The sequence below is a fragment of the Eulemur rufifrons genome, chromosome 1 (assembly GCF_041146395.1).
Source record: "Eulemur rufifrons isolate Redbay chromosome 1, OSU_ERuf_1, whole genome shotgun sequence".
Taxonomy (NCBI): Eukaryota; Metazoa; Chordata; class Mammalia; order Primates; family Lemuridae; genus Eulemur; species Eulemur rufifrons.
Window position 1 is genome coordinate 54,242,830 of NC_090983.1, and position 18,831 is coordinate 54,261,660.

At 41.7% G+C, this 18,831-nt stretch overlaps 1 protein-coding gene across 12 annotated transcripts in view; it reads right to left on the reverse strand.

Annotated features, from left to right (window-relative positions):
* Nucleotides 1-11,092, reverse strand: part of RAPGEF4 (Rap guanine nucleotide exchange factor 4) — a 285,602-nt gene extending 274,510 nt beyond the window's left edge. For all 12 annotated transcript variants that reach the window (XR_011233694.1, XM_069470899.1, XM_069470936.1 and 9 more), the window contains exon 1: nt 10,896-11,092. Coding sequence is in view for 11 of the 12 variants with exons in the window: in XM_069470899.1 (XP_069327000.1) it covers nt 10,896-10,960 (65 nt within the window). In the remaining variant the exon portion in view is untranslated. The remainder of the gene's footprint in view (nt 1-10,895) is intronic.
* Nucleotides 11,093-18,831: the final 7,739 nt, after the last annotated feature.

An 18,831-nucleotide genomic window follows, 5' to 3' on the forward strand; every position in this document is an offset into this window, starting at 1 on the left:
GAAAAAAGAGAAGAGACACAAATTACCAATATGAGATACAAAGGAGGGAACATCACTACATATTCCACAGACATTAACAGATAGTAAGAGAATACCACGAACAACTCTATGCCAATAAATTTGATACCTTAGATGAAATGGACAAACTCTTTGAAACAACTTATCAAAACTGACACAAAAAGAAATAGAAAATACGAACAGTTCTCTATTACAGAGATTGAATTTGTCATCAAAAAGCTTTCATATAGAAAACTCCTGGTCCAGATGATATCTACAAAAAATTTTTAAAAGAACCAATATTAGACAAGTTCTTTTAGGAATAGAGAAAAGAAAAAAATTTTTAAAGGAACTATGTCTTGATTCATTTGATGAACCGCAATAATCCTCATACTAAAATCTGAAAACACATTACAAGGAAAGAAAGTTACAAGCTAATATCCCTCATAAATAGATATGAAAATATCATTAATAAAATATTAGTAAGTTAAACACAGCAATACCTAAAAATTATAATGCATATTGACAAAGTGGTATCTATTCCAGGAAAATAAGATTGTTTTAACATATGAAAATCAATGTAGGCTGGGCGAGGTGGCTCACGCTTGTAATCCTAGCACTCTGGGAGGCCAAGGCGGGAGGATTGCTTGAGCTCAGGAGTTTGAGACTAGCCTGAGCAAGAGCAAGACTCCTTCTCTACTAAAAATAGAAAGAAATTAGCCAAACAACTAAAAATAGAAAAAATTAGCCAGGCATGGTGGCGCATGCCTATAGTCCCAGCTACTCGGGAGGCTAAGGCAGGAGGATCCCTTGAGCCCAGGAGTTTGAGGTTACTGTGAGCTAGGCTGACGCCATGGCACTCTAGCCCAGGCAAGAGAGTGAGACTCTGTCTCAAAAAAAACAAAGAAAAGACAGAAAGAAAGAAAGAAAGAAAGAAAGAAAGAAAGAAAGAAAGAGAGAGAGAGAAAGAAAGACAGACAGACAGGCAGGCAGGGTAAATTCACGATATTTATAGAATAAAAGAGAAATGAAAAATCATATAATAATCTCAATAGTTTCAGAAAAGGGAATTTGCTAAACACACACACACACACACACAGACACAAAATTTACAGCTAACATCATGGCAAAATAGAAAATAGTAAACTCTTTCCTGTAAGATCAGAAACAAAACAAGGATGATAATTCTCACCTCTTCTATTCAACCCTGTCCTGAAATTCCTGGCAAATCAATAAAGCAAGAAAAATAAATAATAAAAGCCATAAAGATCAGAAAGAATAAGTAAAACTGCCAGTATTCACAAATAACAAGATTGTCTACAAGGAAAATCCTGGGGAATCCACAAAGTAACTACTAGAACTGGATAACTTGCCCAAAGTTACATCATTAATGTAATGGAAACTGGGATTTGAACCTATACAGTCTGACTCCCAAACGTTTAACTCCCCCACTATATTCTCTCTCTACTTAGGGATGACCATGAAACTGTACTTGCAATAGCCCACAAACCCCAACACAGCCATGACTGTAGGTATTCTCAGCCTCATTTGAAGATCTGGAATCAGAGGTTCAGAAAGATTAATAACTTCGCCAAGATCACATAGCTAGCGGGTGGAGGTGACAGAATTTGAATCCAGGTCTGGCTGATCCTAAAACGAGGCTGATTTGAATATATGATGTTTCCCAGACTGGAAGCAGGAAACCATGAGGAGATCCAGATGATATGGGCCTGAGAGGTACTGCTGGTGGAACTGCAAATTAGTACAACCTCTATGGAAAACAGTATGGAGATTTCTTTTTTTCTTCTTTTTTCTCTTTTTTTATTCTTTTTGAAGGAAGAGGAGTGAGGAGGGGGGTTCAGTTTTCTTTTCTTTTCTTTTTTTTTCTTTGAGACAGAGTCTCACTTTGTCACCCCAAGTAGAGTGCAGTGGCATCATAATAGTTCACTGCAACCTCCAACTCCTGGGCTCAAGTGATCCTCCTGCCTCAGCCTCCCAAGTGGCTGAGACTTAGAAGTATGCACCACAATGCCTGGCTAATTTTTCTATTTTTAGTAGAGACAGGGTCTCACTCTTGCTCAAGCTGGTCTCAAACTCCTGAGCTCAAGCAATCTTCCTTCCTCAGCCTCCCAGAGTGCTAGGACTACAGGCACGAGCCACTGTGCCTGGCCCGCAGATTTCTTAAAGAACTAAAAGTAAACCTATCATTTAATCCAGCAATCCCACTACTGGGTATTTTCCCAAAGGAAAAGAAGTCATTTTATCAAAAAGACACCTGCACTAGAATGTTTATGGGAGCACAATTCACAATTGCAAAGATGTGGAATCAACCCAAGTTTCCATCAATTCCTGAGTGGATTAACAAAATGTGGTATATGTATGCTACTGAATACTACTCAGCCACGGAGAAGGATGAATTAAGGCTTTTTGCAACAATTTGGATGGAACTGGAGACCATTATCCTAAGTGAAGTATCTGAAGAACGGAAAAACAAACACCACATGTACTCACTATTAAATTGGAACTAACCAATGAGCACACATGTGCACAGAGGGAAGTAAAACTCAATGGAAATCAAGTAGCGGGGAGAGGGGAGGATGGGATGGGCGAAAACCTACTAATGGGTACAATGAACACTATTTGGGTGATGGACACATACTTACAGCCCTGCCTCAAGCATAACAAAAGCAATCCATGTAACCAAAAACATTTGTACCCCCATACTATTTTGAAATAATAAAAAATAAATAAAATATATAAAAAAGTCCCTGAAGCAAAGCAGTAGAATAGACAGGACAAGAGAAGAACTGGTGACTGGCTAGATGTGAAAAGACATAGGAAAGGTAGAACACAGGTAACTTTAAGGTTTGGGGAATGAGAAAACAATAATGTCATTCATAAAATTTTTCCTAAAAATAGGAAAGAACGTAACAGGAAGAAACTAATGGGAAGGAGAGTTAAAAATGATTTAAGTTGGAGGCAGGGAAAAAGAAAAGTGATTAAGTCAACTTTAGACAAGTATGTATTTGTTAGGTTAGAGATAGTTTTGATGGCTAGAAAGCCTAATAAAGGGTGGTTTACAGAAATATGGGTTTTATTCCCTTCACAAAGAAAAATCTGAAGGTAGGCAACTATTTACCTAGGTTCACCAGCCGAACAAAGTCACAACTGGGGTCTCTGTGTTTCTCTTCCACCTCACTTCTGGGATTACAAAATGGTTGCCACAGGTGCAGCCCTCAGGCAGTAATTCCAGGCAGAAAGAAGCGAGGAAAGGGATATCACATACATCTGTGTGCCTTCCGTCAGTAAAGAAAAGCTTTTCTGGAAGCCCCCAGTAGACTTCTGCTGTGTCTCTTTGGCCAGAGCAGTGTCACATGAACACCTAGCCTCAAGGGAGATTGGGAAAATCAGTGTTTTGTTTTTCTATCCTCTAAAGCAGAGATAGGTGAAGGAAAATTTTGTCTGCCACAAAATATTAACGGGATATTCATGTGGAAATATCCAATGGAGAAACAAAAATGCATCTGGCCTAGAAGATAAGCCGAGGAAACAGAGTTTAAGTAATTTGTATAGTCAAAGCAAAGGAAATGGATGAGTGCTCCAAGAAAGAGCAGAAAGACAGTAGTGGCAGCATTTTGTTTTTCCTTTCAGGCAGGGGAGCAAGCAGGTGCGCACGGATGCAGCTGAGTCAACACGGCTGAGCACGGTCCCGCCTCCACTCCAGTCAGCCAGATTGTTTTCTTTCAAAGGTTCGGCTGGATCTTTCCCTGTCAGCCTCCCCACCCAGTCATTTCCATCCTCTTTCTCTTTCCTCAGGCTCTCAGTACTCCTAAGGTGGTCTCTCCTCTCCCCCTCCCTCATTTGCCAGCTGAAAGTCCTGGAGGGAAAACTGACTCTTCACTGCCACCGTTTGGGATGCAGGAAGGTGGATTTAAATCTGACCGAAGAAAAACTAGCTGCCTATGGACGGGCTATGAACTCTTACAAACTCATGGGAAATTCCAACAGAAAGGATCTGCCGGTCCCACCCTCATTGCAGGAGCCAGAGACCCCATTTGGGAGAAGCCCAGCTAAGACAAGGAGGCTGAGTTTGCTTTGCTGAGCATACTTTTCCTCTGAAGGCTCTTCCAGGCTCCACGGCTGTGTGCAGGACACCAGGCGGCAGGGCCAAGGGCGTGTGGGACCAGCCCCTTTCTCACAGACCCGCTGGCCTAGGGCACGCCGATCCCACATGTGCCCCCAGTCTGAAGGGGTCTAGGTCTGGCTAAATTTTCCTTTCCTAAAATCCTAGGGCAAGTAAAACCAGCGCTACAGAATTTAAGCCTGATTACACATCAGGTTGTGTTATCCTCTAATTGCTCTGCATGTATATGTCATGTGCTCCCATGTGTTTGGGGCCACAAGAGATGTCCTGAAAGAAGTTGCAAATAGATAATTGCCAAGCATTAAACTTTAAAAACAATTTATTGCTAGCATCATAAAAAGAGATCACTTGACATTATATGTCTTGTGATGGAACTATTATATATAAGACTTCTGTGAAGTGTTCTTGCCAAAAAAATCAAATCTGAATCCACTCAAGCTCTAGACCCAAATACCAACTTACAGGAAAGACAGGGGGCAAAGAGACATATTTAAAAAGCCCACAGAGGTACAATGAAAATTCAGACTGCAAAATATATGCCAGTTTCAACAAATTTATTACAAGGAAGAAAAAGAGAGACTAAAAGGGAGAACCCAGACCTAGAGACCTATCAACTAAATATAACTTATTTGGATCCTGATACAAACAAATCACGAAAAGAAAATTATGAGATAAATGCGGATATTAAAATTGATTGACTATTTGATTATATTAGGGAACTAATCAAATTGTTTAATGTGTGATAACAGTATTGGTTTCTTTATAAAAAGTCCTTACCTTTTAGAAATATATACTGAAAGATTTACAAATGAAACAATACCATGTGTGGTATTTACTTTAAAATAACTCTGGGGCAGGGGAGTGAGTGAGGGTATCTATAAAACAAGATCGGCTGTGAGTTGATTGTTGGAGCAGGGGAGGGGGTGGTACAAGAGAATCATACGGTCTTCTTTTTGTATATTTTGAATTTTTCTGTCATAAGGGGTTTTTAAAAAAATAATAGATTAGAATAGAGCTGTGCAATGTCATTTTTTAGAAGTATTCACGTTAGCAGGAAAAGTATTCACGTTAGCAGAAGGAGCAGCAGAGGCAGGTGTTGACCGTGCCCAGTCCAAGCCCTTCCCCGGCAAAGGTGGCCGGTGCGAGGCCCTGCCTACAAGGTTGCAGAGGCCACCCCAACCCTGAGGAGGGTACATGAATAAAACATGGGGGCTAAACCAAGTGACGCGAAAAGAGAAGTAAGTGGGCACCTACGATGGAGTCAGACTTACGTCGTTACAGTGTTGGGCAGAGTGTGCTGTGGGCATATGGAAAGGCCAGCTAACTGCAAGAGGTGGCAGCCGGGCTGGCTGCAGGATTCCCAGAACCTCCTTCTGATTATAAGTCAATTCCTGGGCTTTGTCACTCTAGGAAGAGAATGTACTCTTGTACAGGCCAAAAGATATAAATGTCCTGACCTCCTGGCAGCTTGGCTTCTCATTGTGAATGCACAAAATGGACTTCTGAGAATAACTGGATTTCCCATACAGCTTACTCAGAGAAAGAACACATTGGCCAAAGGAGTGTCCACTTCTCTGATGTGACAGATCTTATTGTCAAATTAATAAACGGTCTTTCTGGGCTTTACAGTCCCCGAGAGTCTGGTACCTGTGTATCTGTCCCTGGAAGATGTATTAATTCTTGATGTTCTGACAAGTCAAGATTCCAAGACCAGCCTTGAGCCCCAGAGAATTTACCAGGGCAATGTCATCCCTTGGGACCTGCCTGGTAGACACCAGCCTCCCGCAAGGACACCCTTCTGCTCTGTGTGCTTCTTTGATCTTCTGTATCCTCAAGGGTGGAACCATGTCTGATGCTTCTTTGATATCTGAGTCATCTTCTTTCACCATGTGTGCTACAAAGCATTTTGGTTTTTAACAAATTTGTTCCTTGATTTCTTTCACTCTCATTCAACCACATCAAAATAGCTAACATAACATCTATCTGGGGGCAAGTCAGATGCAGAGAAACTGTCCATGAGGTATTTATAAAATGAAACGTGAATACTTTAAAAAATTCCTCAGCTGCTTTTGAAACATCACCACCTTTTCTACACAGGCCTATCATGTTAACTTTATCTTCTGCTTTGGCCTGTGATAGCCGGTGTTCCTCAAAAAAGCCAGTCAACTGAGGACCTCCCTCCAACCTACACTTCTAATTAAAGAACAAGAAACCAAGCACTGTGAACTCCTTTACAAATGAAGACCATTTCTTTCATCTCCAGTAGTTTCCCTGTCAATCACTTAGATTATTTCATCTGTAGCAAAGGATGGCAAATTTTCTCTGTAAAGGTGCTCACAGTAAATATTTTAAGCTCTGTGAGCCACACAGTGTCCCCTGCAGCTTCTCAACTCCACCACTGTAGCAGGAAAGCAGCCGCAGACAGTATGTAGCCAAATGAGCATGTCTGTGTTCCCATAAAACTTTGTTCGTGGACATTGAAATTTGACTTTCATACAAATTTCATGGGTCATGAAATAGTACTCTTCTTTTGATTTATTTCAAACCATTCAGGAATGTAAAAATCATTCTTAGCTCGGGAGACATACACAGGCAACCTGCCAGATCTGGCCCACGGGCCACAGTTTGCCAACTCCTGCTCCATGGTGACGCATATCAGCAATGATTCACTACACACATGTGACTATGTGTGGTCACTGTCCCTTCATAATATTCCCTTACCAACCACGAGAACTATGACCTGTAAATGGCTCTTAAGTTCACAGGTGGCAAAACTTTATGGGAAAAATATTTTCACTAAAATTAAACAATGGTCAGGACACTCAGAAAAAAATGCCGTTTTACATAACTTAAATCCCAAATAGTGGGAACTATGTAATTCATTCCTAGTTACTATCCCCGCTCAGAAAAAAATCGTAAGATCCATGAGACAGTGGTAAGCTTGTTTCGCTTTAACAATATGTCTGCGGAGACTTTTTTCAGTGTTGGTTTATCCATCCAAACATTCAATGTCTTTCCCATTATGAGTTTAAAATTAGTATTTGTAGACTCTCATCTCCTTGATCACACCATAATCCAAGACCCTGAAGGCTTGGTACATAAAAAGCTTTATATTTTCTTTCTTTAACCTAATCCATATATCTGTAAAATTTTCAACCCTCTTCCTCACATACAAGTTTATACAGTATTGTCTTTTCTATGATACATTTCTAGGCACACCTAACAAACACTTCTAAGGCTCTACTTTCTTTTCTTTGTTTTTTTTTGTTGTTGTTGTTGTTGTTGTTGTTTACTTATTTCACTTTTTTTTTTTTTTTTTTTTGAGACAGAGTCTCACTCTGTTGCCCAGGCTAGAGTGAGTGCCGTGGTGTCAGCCTAGCTCACAGCAACCTCAAACTCCTGAGCTCAAGTGATCCTCCTGTCTCAGCCTCCCGAGTAGCTGGGACTACAGGCATGCACCACCATGCCCGGCTAATTTTTTCTATATATATTTTTAGCTGTCCATATAATTTCTTTCTATTTTTAGTAGAGATGGGGTCTCGCTCTTGCTCAGGCTGGTCTCGAACTCCTGAGCTCAAATGATCTGCCCACCTCGGCCTCCCAGAGTGCTAGGATTACAGGCGTGAGCCACCGCGCCCGGCCTACTTATTTCACTTTGACTTTAACTGCATACTTCTTTACTCCTGCAAACTTTCTCTTTTAACTCCTCTTTGTATTTCCATTCTCTGGGACCCTCTCTTCCTAGCCATTCACAACAGTTGACACGAATGATGCATATATTTGAACTACATTTCCCAGTTATATTACGTTCCCAGTTAACAGGTCCAGCATCATATTCCCAAATTAACCCATAGGGGTTCATTGTACCATTCCTTCCTTTTTGTACATCCATAACAAAAAGTTTTATAAAAATAGAGCATACATTCCTATAGTCTAGATTTGGTCACAAGAAGAACTCACAGTTGGGAAATCAACGTATTCATATGCCGTATCTATATCTTTGCTCAAGTTGCTCCCTCTGCCTGGTAAAACTTCCCTCAGCCTCTGAGGTCCACGCAGGAAACCTGTGTGAAGCATCTCTGACAAACCTAACAACTCATTTCCAAATCATACAGCTCCATTGAAGCACTTGCCATTGCACTGTGGTTAGTTGTTTATGTAGCTGTCCCACCACCACCACCCACCCTCCAAGCTAATAAGCAACTCTCATTTTCTGTTGCATCTCCAGTGCCCTAGCATAGTGCCTGGAATAGAGTATCAAGACAGCATTTCTCAGGAATGTTGAAGGCCGTGTACACACATAGGAGGGATTTCAGGGGGCTTCCCTAGCCAACTTCTATCAGTACTCTCTTAAAAAATAAACAGATGGACCAGGTGTGGTGGTTCATGCCTGTAATCTCAGCACTTTGGGAGGCCAAGGCTGGAGGATTGCTTCAGGCCAAGAGGTTGAGAGCAGCCTGGGCAACATAGCAAGAACTCCCCTCATTTCTACAAAAACATTTAAAAATTAGCTGGGCAAGGAGGCATGTGCATGTAGTCCTAGCTACTCAGGAGGCTGAGGCAGGAGGATCCCTTGAGTCCAGGAGTTAGAGGTTACAGTGAGCTATGATTGTGCCACTGTACTCCAGCTTGGGTGACAGAGCAAGAGCTTGTCTCTAAAAATTAAAAAAATAATAATAAATTAAAAAATAAACAATCTAAGTAAAAATGCAACTTCAAAACAAGTTCTCCAAAGCCCTCTTACAGTGTGATTGCAGCTCCTAAACTGTTCTTCATAGGAATGAATTCTGGCATCAACACTGCAGAACACGCAAGGTTCTCTTAACACCACAAAATAAAACATCAACATGGCACTTCACAATTTTCAAACCACTTTCACCTTTTTTCCTTCTTCCATTTGTCCACTCATCCCTCATTTTTCAGACACTCAAGGAAGTAAAAGCGACATGTCCAATATCAGAACTGGTAACAGCTCTGGACCTAAAAACCCTTAACTTATTGATCTGTCCACTCACTTGCATTCTTCTGATGCTAGGCTCAGTATTTGTGGGGGGTTGGTGTTGTCTTCTTCCTAGTAAATTTTTTTCCTATTATGAATGGTGGCATTAAATAGTGGCACCACGCTCTAAAAATCCATTTCAAATAAAATCATTTGGGCAGATACACATTGTGAAAAGAGAGAGTCAACTATGTCCCACTTGTGTTAGTATTGCTCTATGATTTTGCCGTATTTCCCCCTGACTAAAGGTTTCTAGCGAATTACTGACTGTTCAAAAAAAAATGGCATGCCATGCATTTCTACAAATAGAAATGCTATCTATTAACTCAAAATTTCACTCATGAGGAAGCACTACTATTTATAGGTTAAGCACAAGATCTTGATTCTCTTCTTTTATAATTTATTTTTCCTAAACTATTAAATTTAGATTACTTATCACATTAACAGGCTCTATACTTAAATATGCTCAGTTTTCCTCTACATAATTCTGTATGATTTAACCATCACTTCAATTCTCTATTTATTACATGCAACTCTTCTAATATTAGTATATATCATTTTAGACATAAATAGGGCACTGCCTGCCAAAAAATCTTGCTACTGTGTGGTAATTGAAAGTTAAAATTGTTTCTCAGATATATTAAGTTATTCAAATGAGCTACATTTAGCTTTTCTCAAATTACTTAATAATTTTCAACAAAGGCCTATAATAAGAGTATGCACAGCATGCCACACTTAGGATTTTCAAGTTTGATCTGGTTACGAATCTGTTAATTGAAAAATTTTCAATATGGCAGAGCACAAAATATTTCACACAAATGCAAATAGAGATGTCATGCACATAGCTGCAAGACGTGAATCATTGCCCTTCCTTATCAAACTCTGAAATTCAGAGGCAGTTCACTCTGCAAGATTTCTTGCTCAGTTCTTAAAAGTTCATATGCATCACCTTTTAATCAGGGTAATAAACTATAATTGCTAACACACTGTGTAATGTTTACTGCTAAACCTGCAATCTGGACAAACAGAAAATTATGCTGTCAGAGCCTGGTAACAACTGCAGTTCGCTGTTACACACAGCATCCTCCTTAGAGAGAGAGAGCTGTCGTCGGGACTTACATGCTTTATGGTTTTAATTTTTTTAGAGTAACGGTCTTTTCCTGAGAAGCAGGTATTAAGACGAAAGCAGCCTCCCTCGTGACCTTCCTAACAGACCTTGAGCGAGCGACTGCGGGGGCAGAGAGAGCTGTGAATTTCAGCAAGGGAGTTGACAGCTCCACTGGGTCCCTCACACTTTGCTTTCAGGAACAAAAAAAAGAAAAAGAATGTTACTCTGCACCTGCCTGTCCCCCCCGCCCCCCGCCACCCCTCCTTAAAACTTAAATTGCATATATCCCTAGTAGTCTGAATAGCCGGACGACGGTTTGTATCTATTCTTCTGTCCCGTGATGCCCAGAGAAAAATAACCCCCCACCCAAGAGTGCAGCCTCTCCCCCCACTGCGCTGCATTTCCTCCACCACGTGTAACAATCTCATGAAGGTGGCACCCAACGAGAGGCGGGGGTCTGCGTGCTCCTGCATCCGGGACGAGGACCTCAGCCCCCTCCCCCGCTCGGGGACCCCGGCCACCCGCAGCCCCGCCGCGCTGCGCCCTGGTCCCGGGCTGCGGCTCTAGGCGGCCGTGCCCGCAACGGTATGGGGACAGGGGCCGCGCCGCGGAGCCCGGCCCCCGCCTGGGGACACTGTCCGAGATACCTCTTATCCAGGCAGGCGATCCACTCGGCGGAGGAGGAAGAATGGGCAGCGTGCGCAGCGACCATGTTGGGCAGCGGCGCGCGGTGTCCCCGGCTGCGGCGACCTTCGGCGCTCACTCTGCCTCCGCCCCCGCCTCTCCGCCGCGCGGACCCCGCTCCTCCCGGCCCGCCTCGCCACCAGCGCGCCAGCGACTGCCCGCCCTCCCAGCGGGCTCCCGCGGCCTGCCGGGCGGGGGGCGGGCGAAGGAGGGGACCCGGGGGGCGGGACGCGGGCGCCGCGAGGGCCGAGCCTCCCGCCCGCCGCTGCACTGCGGCGCCAGGGGTGGGGAGTCCCGCGGTCCCGCCCGCCGGGCCGGGGAGGTGGCGACCCCGGGTGGCCGGCCACCTGCGACAGGTGGCCGCTGCGTGCCCGGGAGACCGGGCCCCACCCTCACCTCGAGGCCTCGGAGGCAGGGCAGGAGGGCAGGCGGCACCGATGTGTGGGGAGGGGGATGTCGACGTCTATATATTTTTCATACAGCAAATGCCACTAAAATGGCTGCTGCCTCTCTGTTTCCTTAGAAACCCATTAGTCTTCCTCAGCAGCTGTCAAAACTTGCGGGCGGGTTCTTGCTCACCTTTGCCGTCTCCCCTTTAAAAAGGGCTGGCGGGGAGGGCTACGAAGGCTTGGGACGGACACACTACGGTGGTCTCCACGCGTGGAATCCGAGGACAGCTTCTCCTTCAAGCGAGGAAGTGCGGGAGGGAGTGGGGAGGCGGTGCGGGCCTGGCTGGAGGCAGGGAGCAAGGGAGGCCGGTGGTCACAAAGTGACCATGGGTCTGAGGGGATGACAAACTGAAGTCCCTGGCCTTGAACCTTGGGCCTGTCTGGGCTTCCATCACCCGCCCGCCCGATGGAAAAAACACAGTTAACAACAGGGAGCAGGGAGCCGGAGCAGAGCTGAGGGTTCAGAGTGGGACCAGGGTCCCAGGGCAGGGGGAACTTGGGTGGTTGGCGGTGTGCCCAGCCTTCCCTGGCTGGAGTGTGAGTGGGGACGTCTAAGGGCCTGTCTCTTGTAGATGGTCACACCAGTGTTATGCCTAGAAGTTGTTCAGTTTCATGCTGCCAAAAATGAAATTACATGCTGATGGTTGTTTAGAAATTTGGGGACAAATGAAATCTTTTGGACTACTACCAAGCACTGTTTTGGTATTTATGGCATGCCTTTGGGGATAGACAAGGGGGAAAAGGGGACTTCCACTGCTTTCTTCACTTTGTTCTTTGGCTTTGGGGTTCTTTTCCCTCTCTCCTACCCACCCCTTTACAGAGAGGAAGTTCAAGGATACTGAAGAGAAGAAAACAGCAGGTGCTTTCTGGGATGCTTTGATTCTAATAAAATGGTTATTCCCAGGCCCTCCAACAAATTTGCCATTTCTCCTCTGCTCTATGGCCAGGATCTGGTTTCAGACCAGCCACAGTGTTCTCTCAGCAAAACCTCCCTGTTCAGCGCTTGTTCCCCAGTTCACCTTCCTCCTGTTAATTTTTATCATGTTTAAAGTAAATAACACTTAAAATATTATACTGAATAAAGATTACCAAAGGTTAAATACATTGTGGCTTTTTTACCATACAGGTATGAAGGAGGAAATGTGTCCCCTATATATATTAAGTTTTATTTATAAAGACATCAGAGAGCTCCTGAGAATATTTCAAGGTCACCAAATGCTTTTTCAAAATGCCTTTCCTCAGAGAACGTTGCCAGGTGAGGAACTCGAGGAGAAAGGGACTGCGTATCGCCTGTCATTACAGAGCTCAAAGCTGCTTTGGTTTGCGCCGTGATACTAACAATAGTCTCCACTTACTGAACATCCACTGAGTGTTAGACCCTGTCTGCTCAGTGTTCCCTACGTGTGTTATCTCATTTAATCTTCAGAACGTTCTATGAGGCAGAGCCAGAAAGACACTACTCCCCAAGGAGCCATAAATATCTTTGGAAACGTAATGAAATAGAGAAAATGGTATTAACAATACTTTCAGGGAAGTTGTTGATTGGGTTGAAAGGAAGACACGGGTGAGCTGCTTGGAGTGGGAGTGAGATCAAGGAGTCTACCGTGCATTTTAAGGAGTGTAGCTCTGATGAACAGCAAAGCCTTTGTTTTGCTCTGTGAGAACCCTGTATTTCATTTACAGAGAATTTGAAGAATGATTTAAAGAATATCCTTTCAAAGGAGCAGTAACAATCATTAGTTTACTCAGAGCATGCACATGTCTCCATCCAGCCCTGGAGGTAGGTACTAGTAACCCCAAGACACTCACAAGGACACTGAGTCTCAGGAAGGGTCCATAACACAGCCCCCGGAGCTGGCGCCCCAGAACTGGGTTCGAGTCTATCTGATTCCAAAGCCCTTGCACATCAGTGCTGGTGTCACTGTTTCTGTCAATAGAATGACAGTAGAAGGCAGGTCTGAATGACTGCCCAGATGGTAAGAACAAAATGGTTATAAATCAATTTTTTAATGTGAGAATAGAGAAATTCATGAGGAATTAAAATATAGATCTTGAGACATCAGGAATAGCTTTACTACTCTACAGATTATTCTTGTGGTCTGAAAGGGATTTGATGGTTGGTCTAGAACTACAGAAGTAAAGGAAAAGCTGTTGATATTTAGTTATCCTAGTATGAAAAGGAAGAAAACGGGGGATCTTGTTGGGATTTAACAAGAAAGGCAAAGAACCAAAGAATATTTATTCATTTCCCTTTGTTTAAAAGAACATAAAGTAAGTCAGACCAAAAAGACCATATGTTATATGACTCCATTTATATGAAGCAGATCTATAGAGACAGAAAGCAGAGTAGGGATTGCCTGGGGCTGGGGGTGTGGAAACAGGGAGTGACTGAAAAATAGGCCTGAGGAGTCTTTTCAGGGTAATGGAAATGACCTAAAATTGGATCTTGATGATGGACACACAACCTTACAAATTGAACAACAATCATTGAATGGCATATTGAAAATGAATGAATTTTATGGTATGTAAGTTATATCTCAATAAAACTGTTAAGTGAATAGTAATAAAATAGTAATAAACCTGTCTGGTGAAGGAAAAATATGATTGATCTTTTGGGGGAAAATAAAGAAAAGTATACAAGAAAAAGTAAAAAATACCTACAATTTCACCACCTAGAGATAATACTGTTAATATTTTAGTGCATTTCATTCTAAACTTTTCTATTTTAAAAAGATACTATCAGACATATATATAAATAGCTTTGTATATGTATGTAAATGTATATTATGTATACTTAAACAGATACATGTATTCAAACAGACTTAAAAGCATTAATAGTTAATAGCTACTTTTTCTACTTAGAAAGGAAAAATGCTTTACATATCTAAAAAAATCCTTATTAATCTTTGTTTATTGGCTACCAAATTTTCTAATATGTAGATATAATTTACTTAAACTATCTTTTTTTCTATCATATATTAAGGGGGCAAATGTTTTAGTTACATGGATACCTTATGTAATGCTTAAACTGTCTTTTGAGATCTGTTTTTTCATTGGCAAAAAATATTTTGTGCTTAATCTCCTTCGTATAGTTTAGTGAATTTTCTCTCTATTAAAAGGTAAAGATCTCCCCTGAAGATCTCCAATGAGATGAGGACAAGAAGTTAGAAAACCCATGCCATATAGACCCATAAATGAGTTGCTTACTGTCTGAGCTCCATTTTGTTCATCTGAGCAGAGATTCAAAGTTAGGAATTTGCAGACAGGCTGGTGTCACTGTCCAAGCTGAAACTGCAGCTCCATCTTCTACTAAGTGTTTGACCTTAAATGCATTACTTAGCCTAAGACTCTCTTTTCATCATCTCTAAAGTGGAGAAATTAATGGTATTATGTATGAACTTGGTGCTTGTAGGATATTTAGCATAAATGCCAAGCACATAGAGAGTGTTCAGTAACTATTAGCTATTATTCCTCTGTACAATACAAATAAATAGTATGTGCTGATAAGCCATTGAGATCACTTATACTAAATTAGTATAGGTGTCAAGACCCTCAATTTATAGGGCCTTGACACCTATAAATTGCATTTTTGACATGGAGGATTGAAGGGACGGGTCTCCCTGAGAAACACTAAAGCTTCCCAAGGGCTGTTTCAGATTTGGTTTCACAATCTTTACCTGCCTAGACTCTCTGCCTAGCACTGCCGTTCTTCATATGAGAGCTACACATACATACCACTGGGTCATTATTCAACATACAGATCGACAGCACAGTAATACATAGAAGTAGGATAGAGCTGTTTTCCCATCCCTAAAAATTCTGTCATGGATTGGACACTCACTCATATCTGTATATGGGGAGAAACTGATTCACTGTGTTTTAGGTACCTCACTGGAAGGTGGTTTATAAAAACACATCCATCGCTGCTGCCAGTGATACACCCAATTCATGGAAGAAGCAGTATTCCTGGAGTGACTCATAAGAGCAATTTTAATATTTTTCTCACTGTCCTTTTAAACTTGCTTGGTGAGAGCAATTTACTCCTGCCACAGCATATAGCTTTTTTGGTCACTTATAGGTAATAGAAAATACTGTAGTCTTTCTATTAGAATGTCCAAACCAATATATTACTAAATACTTCAATCTTTATTCAAAGATAAGAGTTCTTTCCTCCTCCCCCACCTAGAGCTGGTCACAGGCAGGTCTCAGCCTCTAGGAGAGAAGATGTAGCCAGCCTCTCCTTCCCTTGCTTACCCTAGCCACTCTTGAGAGCTGCTGGTTTGGACCCTACCAACATCCGAGGAGTAGGGAAGGGAGGAGAGAAAGGAGGGAAAGGCCTTACTTTACTGGCACAGTTGTAAGACGGCATCATATTTTCCTGGTCTGGCAAATGCCAAGCCCACTCTTTCTCTTGTGTTTACTTTCTTATGTTCTTAGGTGGCCCCTCTTCTGAGCCCTTCAACGTAGGCAAGTGGCACTCTTTTGGCTACCTGCTTCCCCCATTCAGACCTGGATTTCCTGAGTCCCCTCCAAACTGCCTCCCTCTGTAGGAATCCCGTTTTTTCCTCCATCTACACCCCAGCAGCCTTATTGAGCAGGACTTAAAGGGGCTCCAGGATGGTTCTCTTCTGTGCATCCCACATCTGGTCCCTACAGGCACTCATGCCTACTTTGCTGTAACAAACCTGGAGAATGTAGAACCATCCTAACAACAGCACATTCTTTCCATGTTGTCAAGGAGAACTCATCAGTCCCGCTCTCTTGATCTTTAGGTTTCCAGGGCTGGAGTCAGACAACAATCCTCAATCCTCCCAACTGTGGGTAACTGTTCTCTGAGTGGTGCATTGAAGCTCTGCCTTGGTGGTGGTAATCATAGCTCAGCTCTCATCAAGAAAACACTTCTGCATTAGTCACAGTTCTCCAAAGAAACAAAACAAGTAGGGTACATATCTATGCCTGTGTCTGTTTCTGTATCTGTATCTATAAAAGGAGATGTTTTATAAGGAATTGGCTCACATGATTATGAAGGCTGAGAAGTTCCATGATATTCTGTCTGCAAGATGGAAACCCAAGACAGACAGAGGTGTAATTCAGTCTGGGTCTGAAGGCCTGAAACCAGGGGAGCTGATGATATAAATTTTGCTTCAAGGGCAGGAGAAGATGAGCTGTCCCAGCCCTAGCAGTAAGGCAGGAAAAAAAGTACAGATTCCTCCTTTTGTTCAATTCAGACCCTCACAGATTAGGTGTTGCCCAACATCTTTGGGGAGGGCAATCTATTTTCCTGAGTGCACTGATGAAAATGCTAATCTCATCTAGAAAAACCCTCACACCCAGAAATAATGTTTAATTTGGAAACCCCATGGTCCACCCAAGGTAGCACATAAAATTAACCATTACAACTCCTCACAATATCTTCCTCCAATTTCCACTTCTTAGACATTCTTATTTCCTTCTTTAAGCAAGGAATTTTGGACTCAGGAAAATGGTCTTCAGTATTTTGATTAAAAGTTTGCATCTCAGCATCTCACTTTGGAATTTTGTATCTATTCTCTTTTGAAACTTGCAATTTAACATCTGTAACTTAGGCTAGTGAAAATGGAATTGAGTCAACTTCTTTTTCTACACCTTTGGCATTAATTCCTGCTCAACCAAGACAATTGCCTTTTCTAGGCAAGGCTGTTCTCCTGGGGGTTGTGAGGGATCCCATACTCATTAGGAAAGTACAACTCTTACAGTCCCTTGAGCTTTCTAAAAAAGAAATGCATAATTAAAAATATCTGATCAGGAAAGTCCCAATTTGTGGGTTATAATAAAAAAGTTGTGGTTTTGATTTAAAACTTTGAAGATTTGTCCATTTTCAGGGAGTACATTTAGATTGAAATCTTAAAACAATAATGAGGGGGGAGAGGAAAGTGGCTAAAATTTTGCTTACAGGAACATAAATGTTTTTTAGATTTTAATGATAAGGCAAAGTCACAAATGACCCACTTTTGGAACCTTAATATTTACATTACTAAATGAGGTGTGATTTTTTTGTTGTTGTTTTAGAAGCAGAGTTTTTGTTCTGTTTTTTGTATTTGTATCATTATGACATGCAAAAGTAAATTAAATTAGGAAGAAACTAGCTATTTAGTTTTAATTGTACTTTGGATATATCCAACTTTGGGGTACTAGAATTAAGACAAACAACCAAATATCATGAGAGCAAGAAAAAAATAGATTTGAGCCTGTCTAGTGACTGTCTTCCAATCTCCAGATTTATAAAAAACTAATGTAAAATTCAGTTTTTGTACTCCTGTGAAGAGGGTAAGTGCAGATGTAACCCTTTATTTTATAGAAAGGGAAATTAAAGTATACAGTCAAGAGGCATAGTTAAAATGAAATCTCTTAATATAAAAAGAAAGTTTAGAGTTAAAATTTGTGACTTAGTTATTAATGGAAGCAAGTCCTAAAAGAAAAAAAAAATCTTTTATTCTGGAAGTGACATTGTATGCTAGAGAAGTATACTGATCTCTATAAAGAAAATTGGTGGTTATTTGTGTTAGTTCATATAAGGTGTGAACTCTCTCTACTGGGGAGTTGGCTGAGAAAGAGCTTAAATGCTCCACCTGGTCTTCTTACCAGAAAGGACAATTCCTCAGGAACCCACAATGATGCAGTCATTGACACACAAATCACGCTGGTCCAAACTAGGTTCAACACTTCACCCAGGCCAAAGCCTTCCTCACCAAAATGAAGGCTACCCTACGTGGGCAAGTGTTCTGTGTGCTGCTTCCTCAAGCTGAGTTGGTGAAGTTGCAGTAATGAACCTGCGTAAATAATTTGTGGTGAGGAAAATGTCACCATGTCACAGCTTTAGTTTTAGGCCTGTTTTTCTAGTGGAATATATTTATTTTGGTGAAATAACAAGCTGCCATTGCTTTTTGATATTGTGGGATACGCACAGTACATTATTCAACACAGTAAATCTCTCCTTGTGTTATTATGCAGATTTCTACCATTAATAGAGAAAATTATCACAAAAACAATTTTGAATGAATTACAGTCACCTAGTATGTGTTACAGTTTTTTTTTTCATCTGTAATCCAATATGGGCTCCTACATATTTCAAAAATAGATTACTTTATATAGTGGATTCCACAGAGAAAATAGCACAGGAAAGAGAATGTGACTAAAAATCATATTGATTGTATTGAACCAAGAGCATGCAGAACTTGAAGGGAGTGAAATGAGAATTGTTATTTATGGTGAGGCATGTGAAATCTTGACTGGGCAATAAAATAATAAGGAGTTGAGCTCTATTGCTTAGGTGACACTAATTTTGACTTTAAAAATATGGCAGTGCCACAGTTAGTAAAGAAGACATGTTTATTGGCATTTCAGGATTAGAAGTACTGGTTTGGTTCCAGAGACAGAGCATAACTCAGAGGTTTAGGAAGAGGTCGACGTG